General features: G+C 36.4%; 1 protein-coding gene across 8 annotated transcripts in view; it reads right to left on the bottom strand.

Moving 5' to 3' along the window:
- plppr5b (phospholipid phosphatase related 5b) overlaps positions 1-19,112 on the bottom strand; it is a 55,250-nt gene that overhangs the window by 13,348 nt on the left and 22,790 nt on the right. For all 8 annotated transcript variants that reach the window (XR_014209801.1, XR_014209802.1, XR_014209803.1 and 5 more), the window contains 3 exons: positions 16,766-16,898; positions 9,125-9,375; positions 919-1,095 (listed from right to left, as the gene is read on the bottom strand). Coding sequence is in view for 4 of the 8 variants with exons in the window: in XM_082183693.1 (XP_082039819.1) it covers positions 919-1,095; positions 9,125-9,375; positions 16,766-16,898 (561 nt within the window). In the remaining 4 variants the exon portion in view is untranslated. The remainder of the gene's footprint in view (positions 1-918; positions 1,096-9,124; positions 9,376-16,765; positions 16,899-19,112) is intronic.

Here is a 19,112-nt window from a genome sequence, read left to right as displayed (position 1 = left end):
AAAACATTTTCGTTAATTGAAATAAAGATGAAATAAAGTAAATGATAAATATTACAACTATTATTACGACTATTTAAATATTTTAAAAAATTAAATAAGTTTAGGTAGAAGTACTACAATAAAAGCTTAACAGAAATATTGAAAAAGGACAAAAGCACATAACAAAATTGCTAACATTTAAACTAAAATGAAAAAAAATTATGAAATTATGGAAGCTTGTTTCCACCAAAGAATAAAAAATAATGAAAGTTATTGCGACTTTAATCTCACAATTCTGACTTTTTTCTCGCAATTGCGAGTTTACATCTCGCGATTCTGAGAAAAAAAGTCATAATTGCGAGATAAAAAGTCGTGAATTATTTTATTCCGTTGTGGCAACAAGCTTCCATAATAACTATGTATACTATATAAATAATAATGTATAGGCCTGATCATTACTATTCAAGATTGTTGTCCAGTGTGTCCAATCAGATACAAATAAGGGAATTTTAAGTTAATATTGAAATGTACATTTTACTATTTTACATAAGCACTAGAGATATCTAAAAATAGAAATGTGCAAAAATGTGCAAATTAACAATTTTACTTATTTTCTTGACTTCCAGGCCTGAAAATCACATTGAAATTCTTCCAGGTTTTCCATGGAACCCTAAATATAATGCACAAGCCTAATGGACTACATACATACTTAGGAGTTTTCAGTCCCTGTACCCATTAACTCTCATTGTAAAGAAAATGCCAGCCGGGACATTCTGCAAAACATCAAATTTGTATGTTCCACAGAAGAAAGAAAATCATAAAGGTCTGGAATGACATGAGGGCGAGTAAATGATGAGTGTCAACTATTACATTATATGTTAGCAAAGAGCCTGTCAGAAATACACACCAGGAAAATGAAACACCTGATGAAAAACTTACTAGAAAGGTGGCGATGGACACACCGATGATAAACCCGGCGATGACGTCAGACCAGTGGTTTCGATACTCCGCCACCCTGTTAATACCCGTTAGAAAGGCCAGGCACATCAGGCCCAAAGACATGACTGGTTTAGCCAGACGAGTTCCTTTGGCTTTCACTGTAAATGTAATGTACATCTGAAATCAGAGAAAAACAAAGTAACACATACTATTATGATATGATATGCAATCATTTGTGCTTTATCTCATACAACCCAAATAGTTTTTTGTAGCTCTGCCCCTCGATTAGTAGGGCAGTTACTGTGCACATGGTCACTTTGTGTTTTTTACTGGTTGGATAGTTAACCAATCATAAAAATATCAAATGTAAATAAATGTATTCCAAAATGCACAGCAATCCAACCACATGACCTCAGTGATTTGAGAAGCAGATGTCAGGTCAAATGCGTAATCCTTCCTCCTACCAAACGAAACTATGTCGGTATATGGAGACCCAAATCATATATGAGACATATAGAGCAACCACAAACACAAATATAAATTGCCATATAGGACAAAGAGAGCCTTACATAGTGACACAAACTGTTGTCATGGTTACTTCCTCAGGCGAATGTGACTTCTGTTTGCGACTATCTATTTGTGACTAGGTGAAAATATGTGCTCTGACTAACTTATCTGACTTCTGTGGTTACCGAAACGTTTCTGAAAATGTTGTTGAAACATTTGATATACAAGTCATTTGGGTGTCCCCCAAGATCCCCCGTAATGCACACCCTGTTTTATAGACATATCAGATGGAAAACCCAGAGAAAAACACAAGGATATGCACTAAAACGTACTATGAACTAAGGAATTTGTACATTTTGCAGGGTGAGAAAACAACGATTTGAGGGTAGAGCTGCACAATATGTTAAAATAAAATCAATGTCGCTTAGTGCAATTATCAAATCGCAAAGGCTGCGATTTAATTTTACAAATTATTTTTATTATTTTTCTAAAATACTCTATTTTTACACTGTAATAATATTATTACAATCACAAAATTTATATTATATCATTTTAAATTTGTAAAAAACTGTGAGAATGTGGCCTATGAAAAGTCAAGTGGAAATAGTATTAAAAAACTGCTCACTTTATGGTTACTGAACAAGATTTGAATTGGTTCTTGTAAAGTGTGAACACCCAATTGTTCACCATGTACAGTATACACACACACACACACACACGTGTACGCACACAAAACCAAAATATCTCATGTCAGATTTTCCTCAGTATAAGGGTGTGTATTAATGGTTGAGCCCTTGTCTGTGTGGCATGTCACTGTGTGTGTATGTTTTCTAAAGAAGGCCCATGAGGCGGTGAATAGCTATCCAACGCACATTAAGATCAGTCAGGCAAAGAGAGAGTGACCAAAACAAGCCTATCTATCCAGAGGCAAAACAAATTTGTGACTTTGAAAGTCATGTCATAGCAAAGTGAAAGAGAAAATGTGAATAAATGAGGGACAGTCCTGCCGACTCATTCTGGAGTATGCATGTGTTTTAGCGCTGAAGGTCATAGATAATCAGCCATCACTCCTAAGGAAACACCACACAAAGACAGTAATTGTTACCTTGTGCGAGTCTGAGACATACAGCGCCGTCTCTCTCAAAGTCTCGCTCTTTCAGTGTCTCTTTCTAGTATTCAAAGGTCATTTTATTCCATCTGAGGAGTTGAGGTGAGCAGGCATATTTCGGTGTCCTCAAATCTCAATATGTATGACTCTGTTTTTAGAGAATATAAACCAGACAGATCCGACAGACTAATGAAATCCCAAATCATATATAAAATACTGTAATGCACTTCCAATGGACATCTATGTGGCAAGGTTTTAAAAACAGAAATATGAAGCTCAGTTGTATAGTGTTATTTAAGCAGTAAAGTATTTTGGCATCATCTAACACTCAAAGTCAATCTTTAAAAACTCTAACTAATATTAATATTACTATAATATTATTTATTTACAATATATAAAATGTAATCTTTAGGAAATCTCAAAATAAATATAAATTTTTCATAGTGTACATTATAATGTTGTGATGTTTAAATTCACTTTTAGCATTAACATTTTTTATTTATATATTTTCAAAGCAAATTTTTTTAAGCATCATTACGCCAGTCTTCAGTCACATGATCCTTCAGAAATCTTCCTATGTGCTGATTTGCTGCTCAAGAAACGTTATCAATGTTATTGTGGAAAAACATTTTTGTGGAAATCATGTTTTTTCAGGTATCTTTAATAAACAGAAAGTTCAAAAGAACTGCATTTATTTTTGAAACAGTTTTCAATTGGCACAAAAAAATTCACTTTTGATGGATTTAATACGTCCTTGCTGAATAAAAGTATTAATTTCTACGAAAAAAATTGTGTATCACAACTATGTTTTTTTTTTTACTTTTTTTTTTAACTAGTAAAATGGGTTGCAAGCACTGTTGCATGTTGACTTTTCACTTGTCCTACATTTTGCATGTGGGATTCAGAAGCCGGTATGAGTCCTCAGTCATCTGCCTTCAGGGCTACTGTCAAAAACCATGTAGTCTTTGTGAATGCAACAAAACGTCATCTCTCAGGTCAAGGGCAGAGCCTCTGGATTGCCTGAAAGCTGTTTTAAAGTAAGTTGTCAAAATATCAATTTTACACACTGTTGCACAGCCGTGAACTTCTTCCCCGAGAGATACTATGTGTCCTTTCTGTCGGGTCGACTGGCCATCAGCTGTGATAAACTTTCATTTACATCATCTGAAGACATAAAAAAGACATTTTTATTGTATCTGTGACAGCTATCATGTTCAGGACTGAGAACGTCACATTAAAAGAGTATTTGTTCAATGACTTTATCAAACTCTCTCAGTTTGCCTTAATAGTTTTTGGAGTAAAGTAATCTCATCCCACGGGACTTTGACAAAGTCAAACTCACTTTTCTGACTTCATTGCCACCTCATTCTTCAAAAGTCAGAAAATGTGCAGCTCCAGTCAAAAACCTAGTGAGCTACTCCCTACTTGAGAGACCAATTTGATTGGCTGTTCTTTAGAACTTTATATTCATCTATGAATCAAAAAAGGAATCACGGTTTCCACAAAAATATTAAGCAGCACAACAGTTTTCAGCATTGATAATAAGAAATGTTTCTTGAGCAGCAAATCAGAACATTAGACTGATTTCTGAAGGATCATGTGACACTGAAGACTGGAGTAATGATGCATCACAGGAATAAATTACATAGTAATATTGTGAAGTATTATTTTATTTTACAGTTTTACTATATTTTTTAATGAAATAAATGCAGGCTTGGTGAGATGAGACTTCTTCCAAAACATTTAAAAAATATTATCGACCCCAAAATTTTGAAAGATTAGGTATATATTTTTACTTTAAATATTTTTAAACCAGTGCTAAAATAAATATATTCATAAATAGCATTTAGATAATTTTTTTTTTCTCACATTTTACAAAACTGCATTCTACATGAACTTCTTAAATACCAACACACATGACCAAAGTATGGAAATCTACAATTGTGACTATTTTATCAATGTAAAACACATCAGATCAGCCTTAAAATCAGTAGCAGTCGCATATTTACTGTGGAGTATTTAATCTAGATTATCAACTTGTTAGTCTCTAATTAATCACAATGTTAAAGAGGAAGAATTTAGCTCACTCTTGGTTCTGCAGAACATACAGTACAAGCTCAAACAACAGCTCTCCACTTGCTGCCCTACATACAAAATGTGATTGATCTGCTCATTTGATTGGAGAAGCACGTTCGTTCAAAGACACCCTGCAGGATGTCAAAAATTCAAAGTTCTCTGACACAGTACAGCATATCCTACAGACACTAATCAGACTCCTCTTGTGTCTACATTAATAATCGAACCTCCCAGGACACCGTGATTCTCTCGGAGTTCTAGTCATCAGGGCTCGACTCGACTAACAGCTGGGATGAGATATTCCCATTCCCTACGGACTGAGTTTTCCTTGTGGGCCTGACGCACATCTGCAGCAGCACCACTGATGAAAAGGAGGACTAAACCGTGCCAGATGCTCATTACTTGATTTTTGGATTCTGTCCTTCATAGTCCGCTCATCTGTACAGGACGTCTGGTATCCTAACCGGGTCATTGTGGCTAATTAGACCATGAATTGAAAAATTAAGGGAGGCCATAAAAGTGGTGATTAAAATGGGAATGAATAAGTAAAGCTCATATGTTATCTAATTTATGGGGATGGTTAGAGCTAGATTCGCAGCCCATTTCTAAAATGATTTGCGAGATTCAGTTTAGGTGGGCATCTGCACACACAAAAGGCAAAAATCTGATTTTGATATGTTTTAAATTATTTTATAATTATAATTATTTTAACTCATTAAAATTTAACTCTTTTTTTTCAATTAGAGATTCAATTAGATTTTTCAGTTTAATATAATTTGAGTTGAAATTATTTCCAATTTGATTATACTTCATTTAAGGCAACAACTAATGTTAAGTTTTTAAGTATTTTAAAAAAATCCAATTCGGGTCCAAAACTGAAATTGGATTAAAATCTATCCATTTAGTTGCTCATGGTCTGAATAGCACAAATAGCACACAAAAAAAGCCCACAAAACGTGGTTTAAAATCTGATTTCAACCCTAAACGGATTTCAAATCTGATCTGAATGTGTTTCAGTCTGAATGGTCAGATCAGACTAGTGTAGACCAAGTAGTTTGTTTCCTCAGTTGGTATACAATGATTTTTACAAATCCCAACCACAATACTCTTTAAAATATTTCAATTCGTTTTTTTTATGATACACAAAGCGCAAAACCATTAAAATAAACCAGATTATGTTCAGTATAAACAAAGCCTCATTCAAAACCAATTGAGTCACCAATTGATCCCATACAAGAAATGTCCAGACAAAACCTTTAAATTGACATTAAGGGCCCTATTTTAACGATCTGAAACGCAAGTGTCAAAGCGCAAGTAACTTTGTGGGCGGGTCTCGGCGCTGTTGCTATTTTCCCGGCGGGATAAATGACTCTTGCGCCAGGCGCAAATCTAAAATGGGTTGGTCTGAAGTAGCTTCATTATTCATAGGTGTGGTTTGGGCGTAACGTGAAATAAACCAATCAGAGCGTCATCTCACATTCCCTTTAAGAGCAGATGCGCTTTTTCCATAGCGGATTGCTATTGTAACGGCGGATTTGCCAGGCGCGCGCCAGCAGCGGTTCACAGCCAAGGAGAGCAACGCTCTCGTCACGGCCGTAAAAGAGAGAAGTTACATTGAAATGGAGAAACCCACCCAAATTAACTTCGGTTAATTTGGGTAAATGTGTAAGCTAGATGTATGCTTTTATAATAAATTGTTTATCTGTCTATCTATCTATCTATCTATCTATCTATCTATCTATCTATCTATCTATCTATCTATCTATCTATCTATCTATCTATCTATCTATCTATCTATCTATCTATCTATCTATCTATCTATCTATCTATCTATCTATCGTAATAATGTATGATTTGCAAAAATGAAAACTGCTGCTTCTGTGTAGATGAGAGAATCAAAGTGCGCGTTGTGCACACGCTACATTGATTATGGCCAAGCATGCGCCCTTAAAATAGCCTATGAATAACATGCGCAACGCGCCACTGACTTTAAACTATTTTTTCCTGGTTAGTGGCGCAATTGTTTTCTAAACCTGCAAAATAGCAAGAAGGAACGTTTGCGCCGGAACACGCCTCCTCTTTGCGCTGAACCGCCCCCGGGAGCGCAAGTGTATTTCTTAGTTAACCGACGTGCTTCTGTGGAGGGAAAAGTCCGCTTTGCGCGGGTGCAAAATAGGAATGATACATGCGTCGGTGTACAAAGTCACTTGCGCTGGGTGCAAGATAGGGCCCTAAATCTTTTCACACCAATCCAACTCTCATTTCCTTTCTCAATGGCAAATCTTCCTGCCGAAGAGATTGCTGACAGACAGGGCGACCACAGCGTTCATGGAAAAAGAGTTACCACTTTCTTCTGTTGCCTGTTACATAGAAAAAAGTCCTTGCCACAAATGACTGTGTTCACGCTATAGTGCTTTCTGCCATATCTGTGCTTGATCAGGCTATGCACAGAATCCAAATGAAGCTCCTGTTCATTTGCATCTGCATTTCAAACGCAGTCCTGCGTGGTGCCATCTCTCCTAGATGCACTCGAGATAAGCCTGCTTCATGACGTTCACTATAAGATGCAGAGATGTACATATCAATGATTCGCACTGGCCATTAAAAATTCAAACCCACCGAATGCAATACAATGAGCAAGTGGTGCTTGCTGTAAGAACAGGCCAAATCACCTTCATATGACCGCAGTATTTAAAAAAGAGCTTAAAGGCAAAAGCAGATTGACGGTTGTCACTTTACATCACATTCATTAATGAAGGTGAGTGTGTAGAGCTGCAGATGGATGTGCTTTGATTTTGAACATCCATCTTGAAGAACTTCAAAGCTAATGACTTTCTAAGACAGGGATAGCTGCAGGTCGGAGTAATGGGCATGCCGAAAGGTAGGGGTATGCCAAAATACATAACGCTACAACAGAAACTAACCCCACACCCCAACAGGCAGCTTTCGAAACCAATTGAAAAGATCTTTCATGCCCATTACTCCGACATGCAGATACCCACACTTGGACTTTCTAAGGACTCGCAGATGACGTTACAGGGTCCGTGTTACACGTTATAAACGAATATGATGTTTTTATGGAGGAAAAGTTGGACTATTTTAAATTGACGTGTTATCTTAAAGGTATAGCGGAGGATGTTTTACTTCCTGGTGGGTAGTCTAAACTATTGGTCCTCCTAATTGTCAATCATTCTGGTGAATCAATCAAACTTTTCAAAAAGTGGAGAGGGCGGGTCTTATCTAAAATTTGGAAAGATCCTCCGCTATACCTTTAATGCAAAGTTTGGAGTGGGACACTCAAAAAACAACGCAAAACATCAGCATGTTTATAGTAGTTCTAAAAAGGGATACATTTAAAGACAACTTTTTCAAGAAAGATATACCATGGAAACAGTCTAACAGCTAAAGCACAGCATGTTAATTTAACCATCACTGCTAAAAAAATATCAAACCTAAATAAAGAATAAAAGATACATTTAAAGACAACTTTTCCAAGAAAGGTTTACCATGGAAACAGTGTAACAGCTAAAGCACAGCATGTTATAACCATCAATGCTAAAAATTGCCATAAACCATCTGCATCATTTCTTTAAAAAAATATTCACCCAAAAATTCTGTCACTAATTACTCACCCTCATGTCGTTCCAAACCCGTAAGACTTTCGTTCATCTTCGGTACACAAATGAAGATCTTTTTGATGAAATCTGAGAGCTTTCTGTCCCCCCACTTTCAAGCCCTAGAAAGTAAAGACGTCATGAAAGTAATACATGTTAATCCAGTGGTTTAATTCAATTTTATGAAGCGACGCGAGTGCTTTGTTTGCACCAAAAACATAATTTACCACTTTATTTACAAAATCTTAATCCAACTCGCGCAACAATGTCTGCTCTCTCATCAACACAACACGCATAGTACGTAGTGGTGCTCTCAAGATTAATATTTTGTAAATAAAGTGTGTTCGGGTTTTTTTGCACAAACTTGCGTCGCTTCATAAAATTGAAGTTAAAACCACTGGAGTCACATGGATTACTTACTAATGATGACTAATGTCTTTACTACCTTTCTGGGGCTTGAAAGTGGTAGTTGCGTATGCTGTCAATGAAGGGACAGAAAGCTCTCAGATTTCATTAAAAAGACTGTGTCCAGAAGGTGAAAGAAAGTCTTACGGGTATGGAACTGCATGAGGGTGAGTAATTAATGACAGAATTTATTTCTGGGTAATACATTTTTGGGTGAACAAACCATTTAACACTGTCGGTTACGTTTAAGTCGGGTTTAGTGTAGGTGGTACGTTATTTTCAAACGCAATAGAGCATTAACCTTTAAGCGCAATTCATACGACAAATCATTTCTGAACTGCCACAATACAAACAACAACCAAAAAAATAAAACGTTGTAAGATTCACGTTCATGTGTGAATCACTTACTGAACATTTCATTTGCAAGTTTTAATGTTTTAACTCACCAGAGGCAAGTTATTCCAGTGAGCCTAGGTTGGATTTAAGAGATACTCACAGCCATATAGAGCGCGGCGTACACGCTGAGCGCCGCTTCTTTGGAAGGGAAGGTCTTGCGGGCACGCAGGATGTCATCCTCGTTGCCGGTGCAGGCTTCCTGATGACTGATATAGCGTAGAGCTTGCTGGCAACCCAGAGCTGTGAAGTTGGGCTTACATACTGTCAGGAAATGAGGGGCCAGGTTCCCTGTTACCACCTGACCGGCATTCACGAAGATGTCTGTGGTGAAAAGGCCAAACAAGTATACACCTATGGAGACGAAAAACAGATACAGATACCAATTACTACAAAAACAAGAACACATTTTTTTTTAGCAAGATTTGAGGAACTATTGTGACCATCAGCCACTGAAAAACCAGTACAACTTCCTACATTTGATATAAAAATTCACTGCCTTGATTTGAGTTTAAAAGTATAAAATCCCTTAAAGAGAATCCATCAAGGTGGGGCTTAAAATATGTATTTGACAAACATGACCTGGAAATTGGTTCAATTATTCAGCGGTTGTGCCTGGCCTGTTTATGTAGGCTCGGTTAGCACAGGGTGTACCCGAATCAAACTTTCCTACTAGCGCACATTAAGGGGACGAATATGCCTAAGACTAGATAATCTACAGTGGCACACATCTCGCGGCTGAGCTGTGCGGAGGCATTAGAGAAGCTAATATTCTGAGTTGATGAGATAATAACCTATCTTCTTAATTGAACAGAGTCTTTCTCTTCGGTGCTCTGTAAATCAAGCTATAATACCTCAATGAAGAGAGCTCAAACACTCACAATGCTTCTCTGATGTGATTTACTTCATTTAATTAAACAATTTTCAATATATACTTATATTCACAAAAAATTGCAAAAAAGTAAAGTAAATAAGAGTTTGAACTCATTGAATCTGAGTGGTGTGTGTATGTGTGTGTGTGGTTCTGATTCAGTGAGTTCATTTAGCGTCGGATTTGATGATGATTGAGACATGTGTTCTTGGGCTACATCGGTTGCGCTTTATGTTTTGGATTCACTAAAAAGAATCGGCACAATTTTTGCTTTGTGAATCAGACTACACTAGTTCTGCTGTATGATATTGCGTGCAGCCTGCGAAGACAAATCAATATCATCATCGTTTTGCGTTTCAAGAACCTTTATCTGATCAAATTCAATTCGTTCTGCAAACTTCCTGACTTCAGGAATCACTGGCAAAGGGTTTACAGGTCGGTCCTGGGATTTTACGAATCAATATGGATTGGAGATCGTTGAAAATTAATCATGAATATTATGTTTACCTAGCCCAACATTGACATGCCCTAACTGTCAAAAATCTAAACAAAACTATGCAAGGTAAAAGAAAATGAGCCTACATTGAATATAGACAACATTTTTGGTGTTCACCTCTTAAAAATTAGAACCATTGAGCTTGAGAAACCCGAACTCATGATGAGGTCTTTCTTTTCTCTTTCCCTTCTTTTCTGAGGTCTTTTACAATTGTAGATATTTTCAGAAGAAAAGGAAGTAAGCATTGTTTCTGAACGAGCTTCATTTTTTCTCCTTCACTCCTAAATGTCATGTTCTTCTTGTTTAGAACATCTTTTCAGCTCGACAGAATGACAGGTTTGACAAGGCTATTATTATGGCCATTGAAAGACTTGTATCAACAATAAGTCATTTTCATAACTCTTGCCTGACGTATTCAGAAAACATTAACAAAGCACCATTTAGCATGTTTCCATGCATAAATACAGTCGCTCGCAGGAACGCCTTGTGGAGTTTTAAGTGACACATAGCAAAAACAAGTTTGGCAGACGATTTGGAGAGAAAATATGGTCTTATTTTACGAAGAGAGGTGATAATGCCAGCTGAGGTTCACATAAAAATGTCATCTTATAAGGTCACTGGCTGGCATCACATCAATCCTGTTTTCTGTTATGTTGGCAATATAACTTTGAAGCTGACAGTCTCTAAACTGCGTTCTGTCTGCAAACGAACTGGGGCTAAAAATGGCTTATTCACACTTCCTTTCACATGGACATTTCAACAACTACGTGGACACCAAAGGAACATATTGCTGTCTGTGAATCTTGGAACATTCGTTGATATCCGCTCTGATTCAGTGAATTAATTCAGAATGGATTCAACTGATTCAAACTTCTGTCCATGAGTGTTTATTTTTTGCTCCAAATTTACGTGGTCTACCCTACTACATAAATGGCATAAGTTTATTTTTCTAAAATGACTGTGCATTATCCAGCAAATAAATAAATACATGGACATGAAATATTGATTCAAGATTGAATAAATAAATAAATAAATAAATAAATAAAAACTCTTAATTACAAATGCACAAAATGGTCAACCTAGCAACAATCTTATTTTTCAACAAAATTTTCAAGAAAATCAATTCAGCAATTCATATTCTAAACTCTCAAATGTACATAAAAGTGTTTACTTTTAGAAGCTCCATATGTTTTATGTATCAGGGTCCATTCCATCATAAAACAATACATGTGTGCCAAAATTAGGTTACAATTTAATTACTAATGACTATAATAAATGTAGGAGTGATCTTCCTATTATTATTCATACATACCATTTTATATATATACCATTTAGTATGTAGAGATAACACTTTTTTTTACAATAAACAAAACATGAATTCTAATTAAATGAGCTGAAATTAAAACAAGAGATTTCACCCAATTATGGCTGTTTTAAATAAAAAGACATTGTTTTACTCTGTTACCTTCATAATGATGAATTCAGCTTGGTTTTAAATTGTTATAGCATCTCATTGAGGAGGAACAGGCGTTTTATTGGCACAAACACACACGGCTTTGAAGTGTTTTCTGATTTCATTCATGATCTTTTTTATATCAAGAGTCGAAGTGAACCAGGAGTTCTACTCAAGCAGAGAGACTGAGATATATTACTGAGAAAGCCTGTCTGAACTAACTCAGAGTGCACCATGACCCACAGCCATTTTCTAAATTTAATCTCTCCCAAAGAACATCGCAGCGTGAGTCATTATGCAAATAACACAAGCCAGTGACTCCAGGTCACGAAGCAACTGGTCTCATTGGATGCTTTTCTGTTGAGATGCACCGTCAAACCTCAAACAAAAAGGAAGAAACAAAATATTTTCATTTCATGCAGCCTCCACTGCCTGGAAACACACATGACATCTAGGTGGTTTTTCTTTTGAGTATCAAACTCAAAAGATAGAGCACAGGTTTACAAGGGAAAACTCAAAAAAATAAACCTGTAAAACAGATACTCATACCCAACAACCATAAAGAATTTGCCTAGTAAAATAATAGATTATTTGTCCCTTATACTTTTATTACATATAACCATTTTCTATAAGCAATAATGAACTCTATCCTGTGCTATATTGTGAATATATTTACATATGGTTCAAAAGTTTTGTGTCGGTAAGATTGCTTAATAAAAAAAAAAAAAGAAGTTTCATATGCATTGCATTTACTTGATAAAAAATATAGTAAAAACAATTTCAAATAGCTGTTTTATATTTTAATGTTTTGAAATGTAATGCTGAATTTTCAGCATTATTACTCCAGTCTTCAGTGTCACATGATCCTTGAGAAATTATTCAAAAATGCGGACTTGCTGCTTAAGAACTTTATTGTTATTATCCATGTTGATGACCTAAAAACAGTTTTGCTGCCATGATACATTTTTGCATGATTCTTTGATGAATACAAAGTTTGAAAAATAAATCTTTTTTTAACATTATGAATTTTTGCTGTCACTTTCGATCAATTTAATGCATCCATGTGGAATAAAAGCATTAATTTCTTTCAAACAAAAAAAATCTTACTGATCCCAAATGTCTGACCACAACGTCTCAAACCATATTGCTTAAACCTGTATGAATTTACAGGGTCACAAACATCAAACATGAATGAGATTTAAGCGAACGACTTAAATTTCAGTTTGTTCCTACATTTCTGATCATTAATTTATTTATTTATTTCAGAAAAAGTAATAAAACAAGTTTGGATTGGAACAACATGAGAGTGAGACCTGATGATTTTGAGCTTGACATAAACTATTATATCTCTTTACAGATAAAAATGTCACCATGTAGATTAAATCATGACAGATACATCTGATTTCCTCCGGGCCACACTGACTTTTCTGCTGAACATTGACAGATGCTGTCAGTAAAGTAAATGTGACCTTCTCAGCACTGTAGGAGGCTTAGGAAGAATTCTGCTTATCTGATTTGTCTTAAAGAACGCTAATGCCGTCAGATGTCCAACAAGCAGCTTGGATGACTAGGCACTGGAAACTGTGAAACTATGACTAAAGTACTGTATATTCTGCCGGAAAATGAGAGCGTCTGCAGTGAATAGGAACCATTTAATGCAGAAATTAATAGGAGATGGAAGTGGGGATCAGGCTAATAATCCATGACATTGCTGTTTCTTTATCTCACAAAAACACTGAAGCATTAGAGGGAGAAAGTTATTGAAAAGGGGGACAAAATGAAACAGAGAATGAAAGAGTGAGCAAAAGAGAGAGAGAGAGAGAGAGAGAGAGAGAGAGAGAGAGAGAGAGAGAGAGAGAGAGAGAGAGAGAGAGAGAGAGAGAGAGAGAGAGAGAGAAAGATCACAGATTAAGTCTGGTCTTAATTTGTTAAACTGCATTAAGTACATGTGATGTGGTTGAAGAGGCTTTACCATCATGATGCTGTAGGGCACGCTAGGTTACATAAACAGCAAAAAACACACACCTGTAGATCATATAGATGTACAGACTGTGTTTCCAGTAGTAATGCACCAAAATGATTTTTTTTTTACAGAAACACTGAAACCAAAATGTGCCCCTATTATGCTATTAAAGGTCCCAATTTTGTTTTGGAGGTCTCCTACAATAAGCTTACATGCATTTCTTTTCTCACAGTGTCTGGAATGGTTAGATCAAGGATCAGGTCTCTTTAAAGCCCTTATTTCTTAGAGCCTTCTCTGCTCTGATTGGTCGGATGTGATTGGTCTAGCACACGTCGGAAACGAAACGCCCATTACCAGATCTGAATTTCAGCTCCAGAGGGTTTCTCAGCACTTGATAGAGTAATACAAACAGTAACAATGGCATCAGTATTACCGTATCAATAACTGCCCGAGTCCACATCCTTTGGAAGCGGGTGAAAGTGGATTTCTAGATGTTTTCTCGACATGTAGACCTTTTACATTTACAAACAGCTATATTACACAGCACATGAAATTAATAACTGAAAAAGCATAATGGGGCACTTTAAAGTTTTCATTTAATCTTCACTAATTTCGCTAATTAAATTTGTGTAATTGGGTAACTGAACTCAGTTTGTTATTCATGGTGTCATGATATAAAGAGGTGATAAATTAAACCAGATGTAGTAAAGTTCTTCAGCAACGAACAGCCTTGTTTTCAGCCAAACAAGTTTTACATATTGCTTCTTTAGCATCCTTTTTGGTCATGGTGAAATGCTTCCACACTGCTGACATGTTTACCTGTTGTAGCTTATCCACACTGAATGCACAAAATAAATGCTGACATGCTCAAAGAAAGCAAAATCGGAGAAGCACTAATTAAACTTCACTTTACGGCAGAGCTTAAAGGAGTCATAACCTAGTATTACCTTGGATACCCACGCTCTATTATAGTCTTTCAGGCCCTTCTAAAAAAGAAAAGTGGAAAAAAAATAAACACAGAGCTCCTCTGACCCTTATTTCTGAAGGCATTATTGTCTCGCGAGATCTGATGCGATATTTTGGCTGTCGTGGACGGTCATTTTAATAATGCAAATGAGGGGCGCGTTGATTGGTGGCAGGAAGGAGGGGGGTTGACACCGCAGGTAACTTCAGCATATCATTCCAAAATGACATCATGGCGCAAGTTGTGAATGAACCCGACCTGGCCGCGACCTACGGAATTCAACCGTATATGCACGAGCCAGACTCTGAACCTGAGCTGGAAAGGGAAGATGTAGAGTCGATGGAAGGACGTCTACATCAAGATGTCTCTGAATGGTAAAGACAATCATTTTGACTGAGACATACATTATACCTTTTATTTAATGTAGATTACATTAACGGAGATGTAGTCTACTTTTTTTTTATCAGCTTACAGTGGTTATTGAGATCAACGTTTGCTATCATGTGGTGTTTTTGCCTTGTTTCACGTTGTGGTTTTTTAGACATTCAAATTTGTGAACGATTCCGGCGTAAAATGATTAGCACAGACACCTAACGTTAAGCCAGTGGGAAGGGTTGTAGGAACCGCGTCATTAAAAATGAATTTAATCCACTGGTCCCTGACAGCTTGGTCCGTTCTTGGGAGAGAAAACACATTTAAGTTACATGTTGATTCTGGCAGTCAACAACAGAGCAACTCACGTGTGCACTACGTTTCTGCATCTTTCGCGACTGAATATGAGGGGGAGAGGGGTAGAGCAGGCTTCCTGCAGCATAGGTCTGCGGTGTCCATATATGGTATATCCTGCCCCGTCTTGACGTCAAGTCGGGGCAGAAATTAAAATCTCGTATTTGAGTGCGCGTGCACGTGGGCTGGTTTACGAACCCAGGGGTAAACAAACGCTTCACTTTTAAATATCGGCTTCCCGGCCAGTGTATAATCGTTAGGCAATCATAACATACATTGATTCTCGTGGAAAAGTGAAAATTACAGGTCATGACTCCTTTAATTTGTAAATGATTAATCAAAAACAGCAATTTCAAGGCGCAGTGACTGACACTGACCATACAACTTTAATTTTCCCGAACATACACTGATGTCACAAAATCGCGATGGCACAACTATAAGAGCATTATTCATTAAAAAAAAAAAAGAGCATCATTATTAGGTTTCTGCACGGCCCTAAGAACATATATACTGTATAGCTGCGTTGAGACCAAATATTGTTCAGTTGATCAGTGATATTCTCTCGCACCTTTGACGTCGTACATCGATTTCTGATACGTTGCTCATGTCTCCCGCTATCCTGATTATCGGGATCTCTTTTAAAACACCATCAGCTTTACTCGTGAATATGGAAAATGAAAATATGCTTGACTGTCTTTTTGACATTTTGGCGATATTAATTCATTTTTATTAGACTGTAATTTATATACAGTCTCTCAAAACTTTACGCTTTACAATAAACGGTAAGCACCAACCAATGATAGTGATTTTGACCTTAAGAAAGCTAATTGGTCAAAAATATATATGCTGATTGCTGAGGGCCAATAGCAAAACATACTCTCCAAATACATCTGTATAAATCCGCTCTGTCTCTCACACGCACACACTGTCGCCATGTAATTTACATGTTAATGCCGGATCGTTTAAAAACAAATGCCGGAAAGCAAAAATCCCACATCTGACATTTTTCGGAACAGGATCCGGCTTAAATTAAGCACTGCTTTAAGGGTAATAAAGTCCTTCACACACCTTCCTTCACAGGTTCTATCATAAAATACAAGGGTTTTTGGCACTAGTGCACTTAACGTTGGTTGGAACAACCTCTCTCTGTTAAGAGGGAAAAACTACTTCCAAGTAATTCCAATGGTTTAACTGTAAATTGAATGCCAGGGATGAAAGCACAACGTTCCATAAAAACATCCATAAAATAAAGTGGAATAGCAGTGACATACCAAGGAAACGGAAAGTCCTCCGCACTAATGGGTTGAGGTAACAGCAGTCCCCATTCACGATGGTCTTCTCTCGACTGTCAAGATCTTTTGATGTATACTCTATCAAGAACAATACAGTTTCTGTCACGGTGATCTGAAACAGAGCAGAACATCAGAAAACGTTAAAAAACTTCTAATAACTTTATAGCTGTTTTTACATGTTCTGAAGAAAATGTGAGTGGCACTTATTAGTGCAAAACGTGCACTACTAAGCCATGTTGCTTTGGAGGTCTGGGTGGTTGCTAAGGCGTTGTTAGATGGTTTTGACCCAAGTAAATTAGCCCACAATCAAAAAAAAAAAAAGTTTTATTTCATCAGGTCTGGAATGGAGTACAGAACCCAAGAAGCTACTGTACTAGTGTGTGGAAAGCTACAACCTAAAAACAAATTTTCAGTTGCAAATGGAAATGTTAGGAAACAGAACAAACGGTTGAGAGAAAAAAAAAAAGAGTTTAAAAATGACAAGACAAAAACAAGAAATTGATTATCTGGCTGCATTGTTAAAGCCTGCTGGTTCTGCCTCTGCAAATTACTCATAATAATAATAATAAATGTGTTGTGTTTTATTGTGCTGATGATCATTATGAGAACAGGCATTATTTCTATCCCATAAATCCAAATAAGAGTTTGTTCTGCCCTTATTTGCATTCATTAGTAGATGATGTGTTGCAATATTCTTGTAGACAGAAGCCTTGCTGTGACTAGAGGCCTTTTCATGCAGTGTACTTCATCTACAGGACTGAATCATACACTGTAAAAAATTATATGATCAATAAGTTATGACAACATATGTTTTTACATTGCTTTAACTCACCAAAATAAGTTAAGCAATTTTTTTTTACTTTTATTATACAAGTTTCAATTTATTTTTTAATGTCAGTTTAATGTAATTTAAGTTGAAATGACTTAAACATCCAAGTTGATTGTACTTAAAAAATGTAATGCAGCAATTTTTTTTGTGTATATGGTCAGTTGGATTGATATTATTAATAAATCTTCTCCATTGACTATGCGACCCTTGTTACACAATTAGGAGATTTTGATGAAAAACTATGAAAACTTAGTAAAAAAACGGTTAAAAGCAACATATATTTGAAACTGAGTTTTACTTTATTAATAGACTGCATGTTCCTGGTCTTATTGTGAATGATTCATCAGGATTTTTGCAATTTTTCATCAAAATGTAATAACTCGTTCTGCCTCTGAAATGACTTTCCTTTCCGCTAATGTCACCAAGCCCTCTCATTTTTCGCCCCTCCCCTTCAACCTCCTGTCACATAAGACACCTTGCACAATCCAATCAATTCCCAATGGATAGCTTCAAGTCCTGCAACATCATTTTCTTGTTGAAAATCTTGTTGCATTTAGAAAAACATCACATTATATCATCAAAATATGTTACAATTTTGTGCTAATTAAATTGTAAAAATTTGTTTTTATGTCATCTTTAAAAATGGATTTTAGGATCCATAAAGATTTTAGGTGTTTAAAGAGAACTCGATCTGCAATAAAAGTTAACTAATGAGAAATTGCTTTCTCTTCTGTTCATGAGCACAGGGATCCGAGTTTGACTGAGATAAAGAGACCAGGATTCGGACTCAATGAGGAGCTTGAGGCTCTTCCTGATCTGTCAGAGTGATTTAAGAGCTTGTCCAGCTCCTTGAGGGTTTGCTTTTGGGGCTTATACATGCAAGTAGGATCTTCTACTTCCAAAAGCAGAGGGACTTAATCTTGTATTCTCAAACCGCATAAACCACCGCAATAAAATTTGGCTAGAGAAGCGTAAGAGCTCGGTGGCCCCTTTGCAGCCCTCCTTACTTCAAAACAGTAGCACAACCGCTCAAGGCTGTACACACACACACACACACACACACACACACACACACACACACACACATACACTGCAGAATCTAGGTTATGAGCATCCAACATATACTTCTATATATTTAATGCAACCACCTTAGACCCTGACATGGCAATTTCTATGTGAAAAATGATTTTGATATTACTTGATTTTATCCATTAGGAATTTACTGGGTTGTGAAAAAAAAAAAAATTCTCCATATGACAGATAGTTAGGGCTGAAAAATAAGAGGGCTTGGTGATGTCAGCTGAAAAGGAAAGCAATTTATTCGATCATAATGATAGATTACAAAGACATTGGAATAATGTGCACTGAATACTGATATTATTTCTGGTTGACATTAAAGTTGAAGTATGCTGTTTTTGTACCTCTGGTGTCACCAAACAGAACAGAAAAAATAAAGACAGGTATAGAACAGGTTTCCTTAAACATGCCCCCTGTCAT

The sequence above is a fragment of the Leuciscus leuciscus genome (genome assembly GCF_965113295.1).
Source record: "Leuciscus leuciscus genome assembly, chromosome: 11".
Lineage (NCBI taxonomy): Eukaryota > Metazoa > Chordata > Actinopteri > Cypriniformes > Leuciscidae > Leuciscus > Leuciscus leuciscus.
This window is presented reverse-complemented; position numbering and strand designations above follow the sequence as displayed.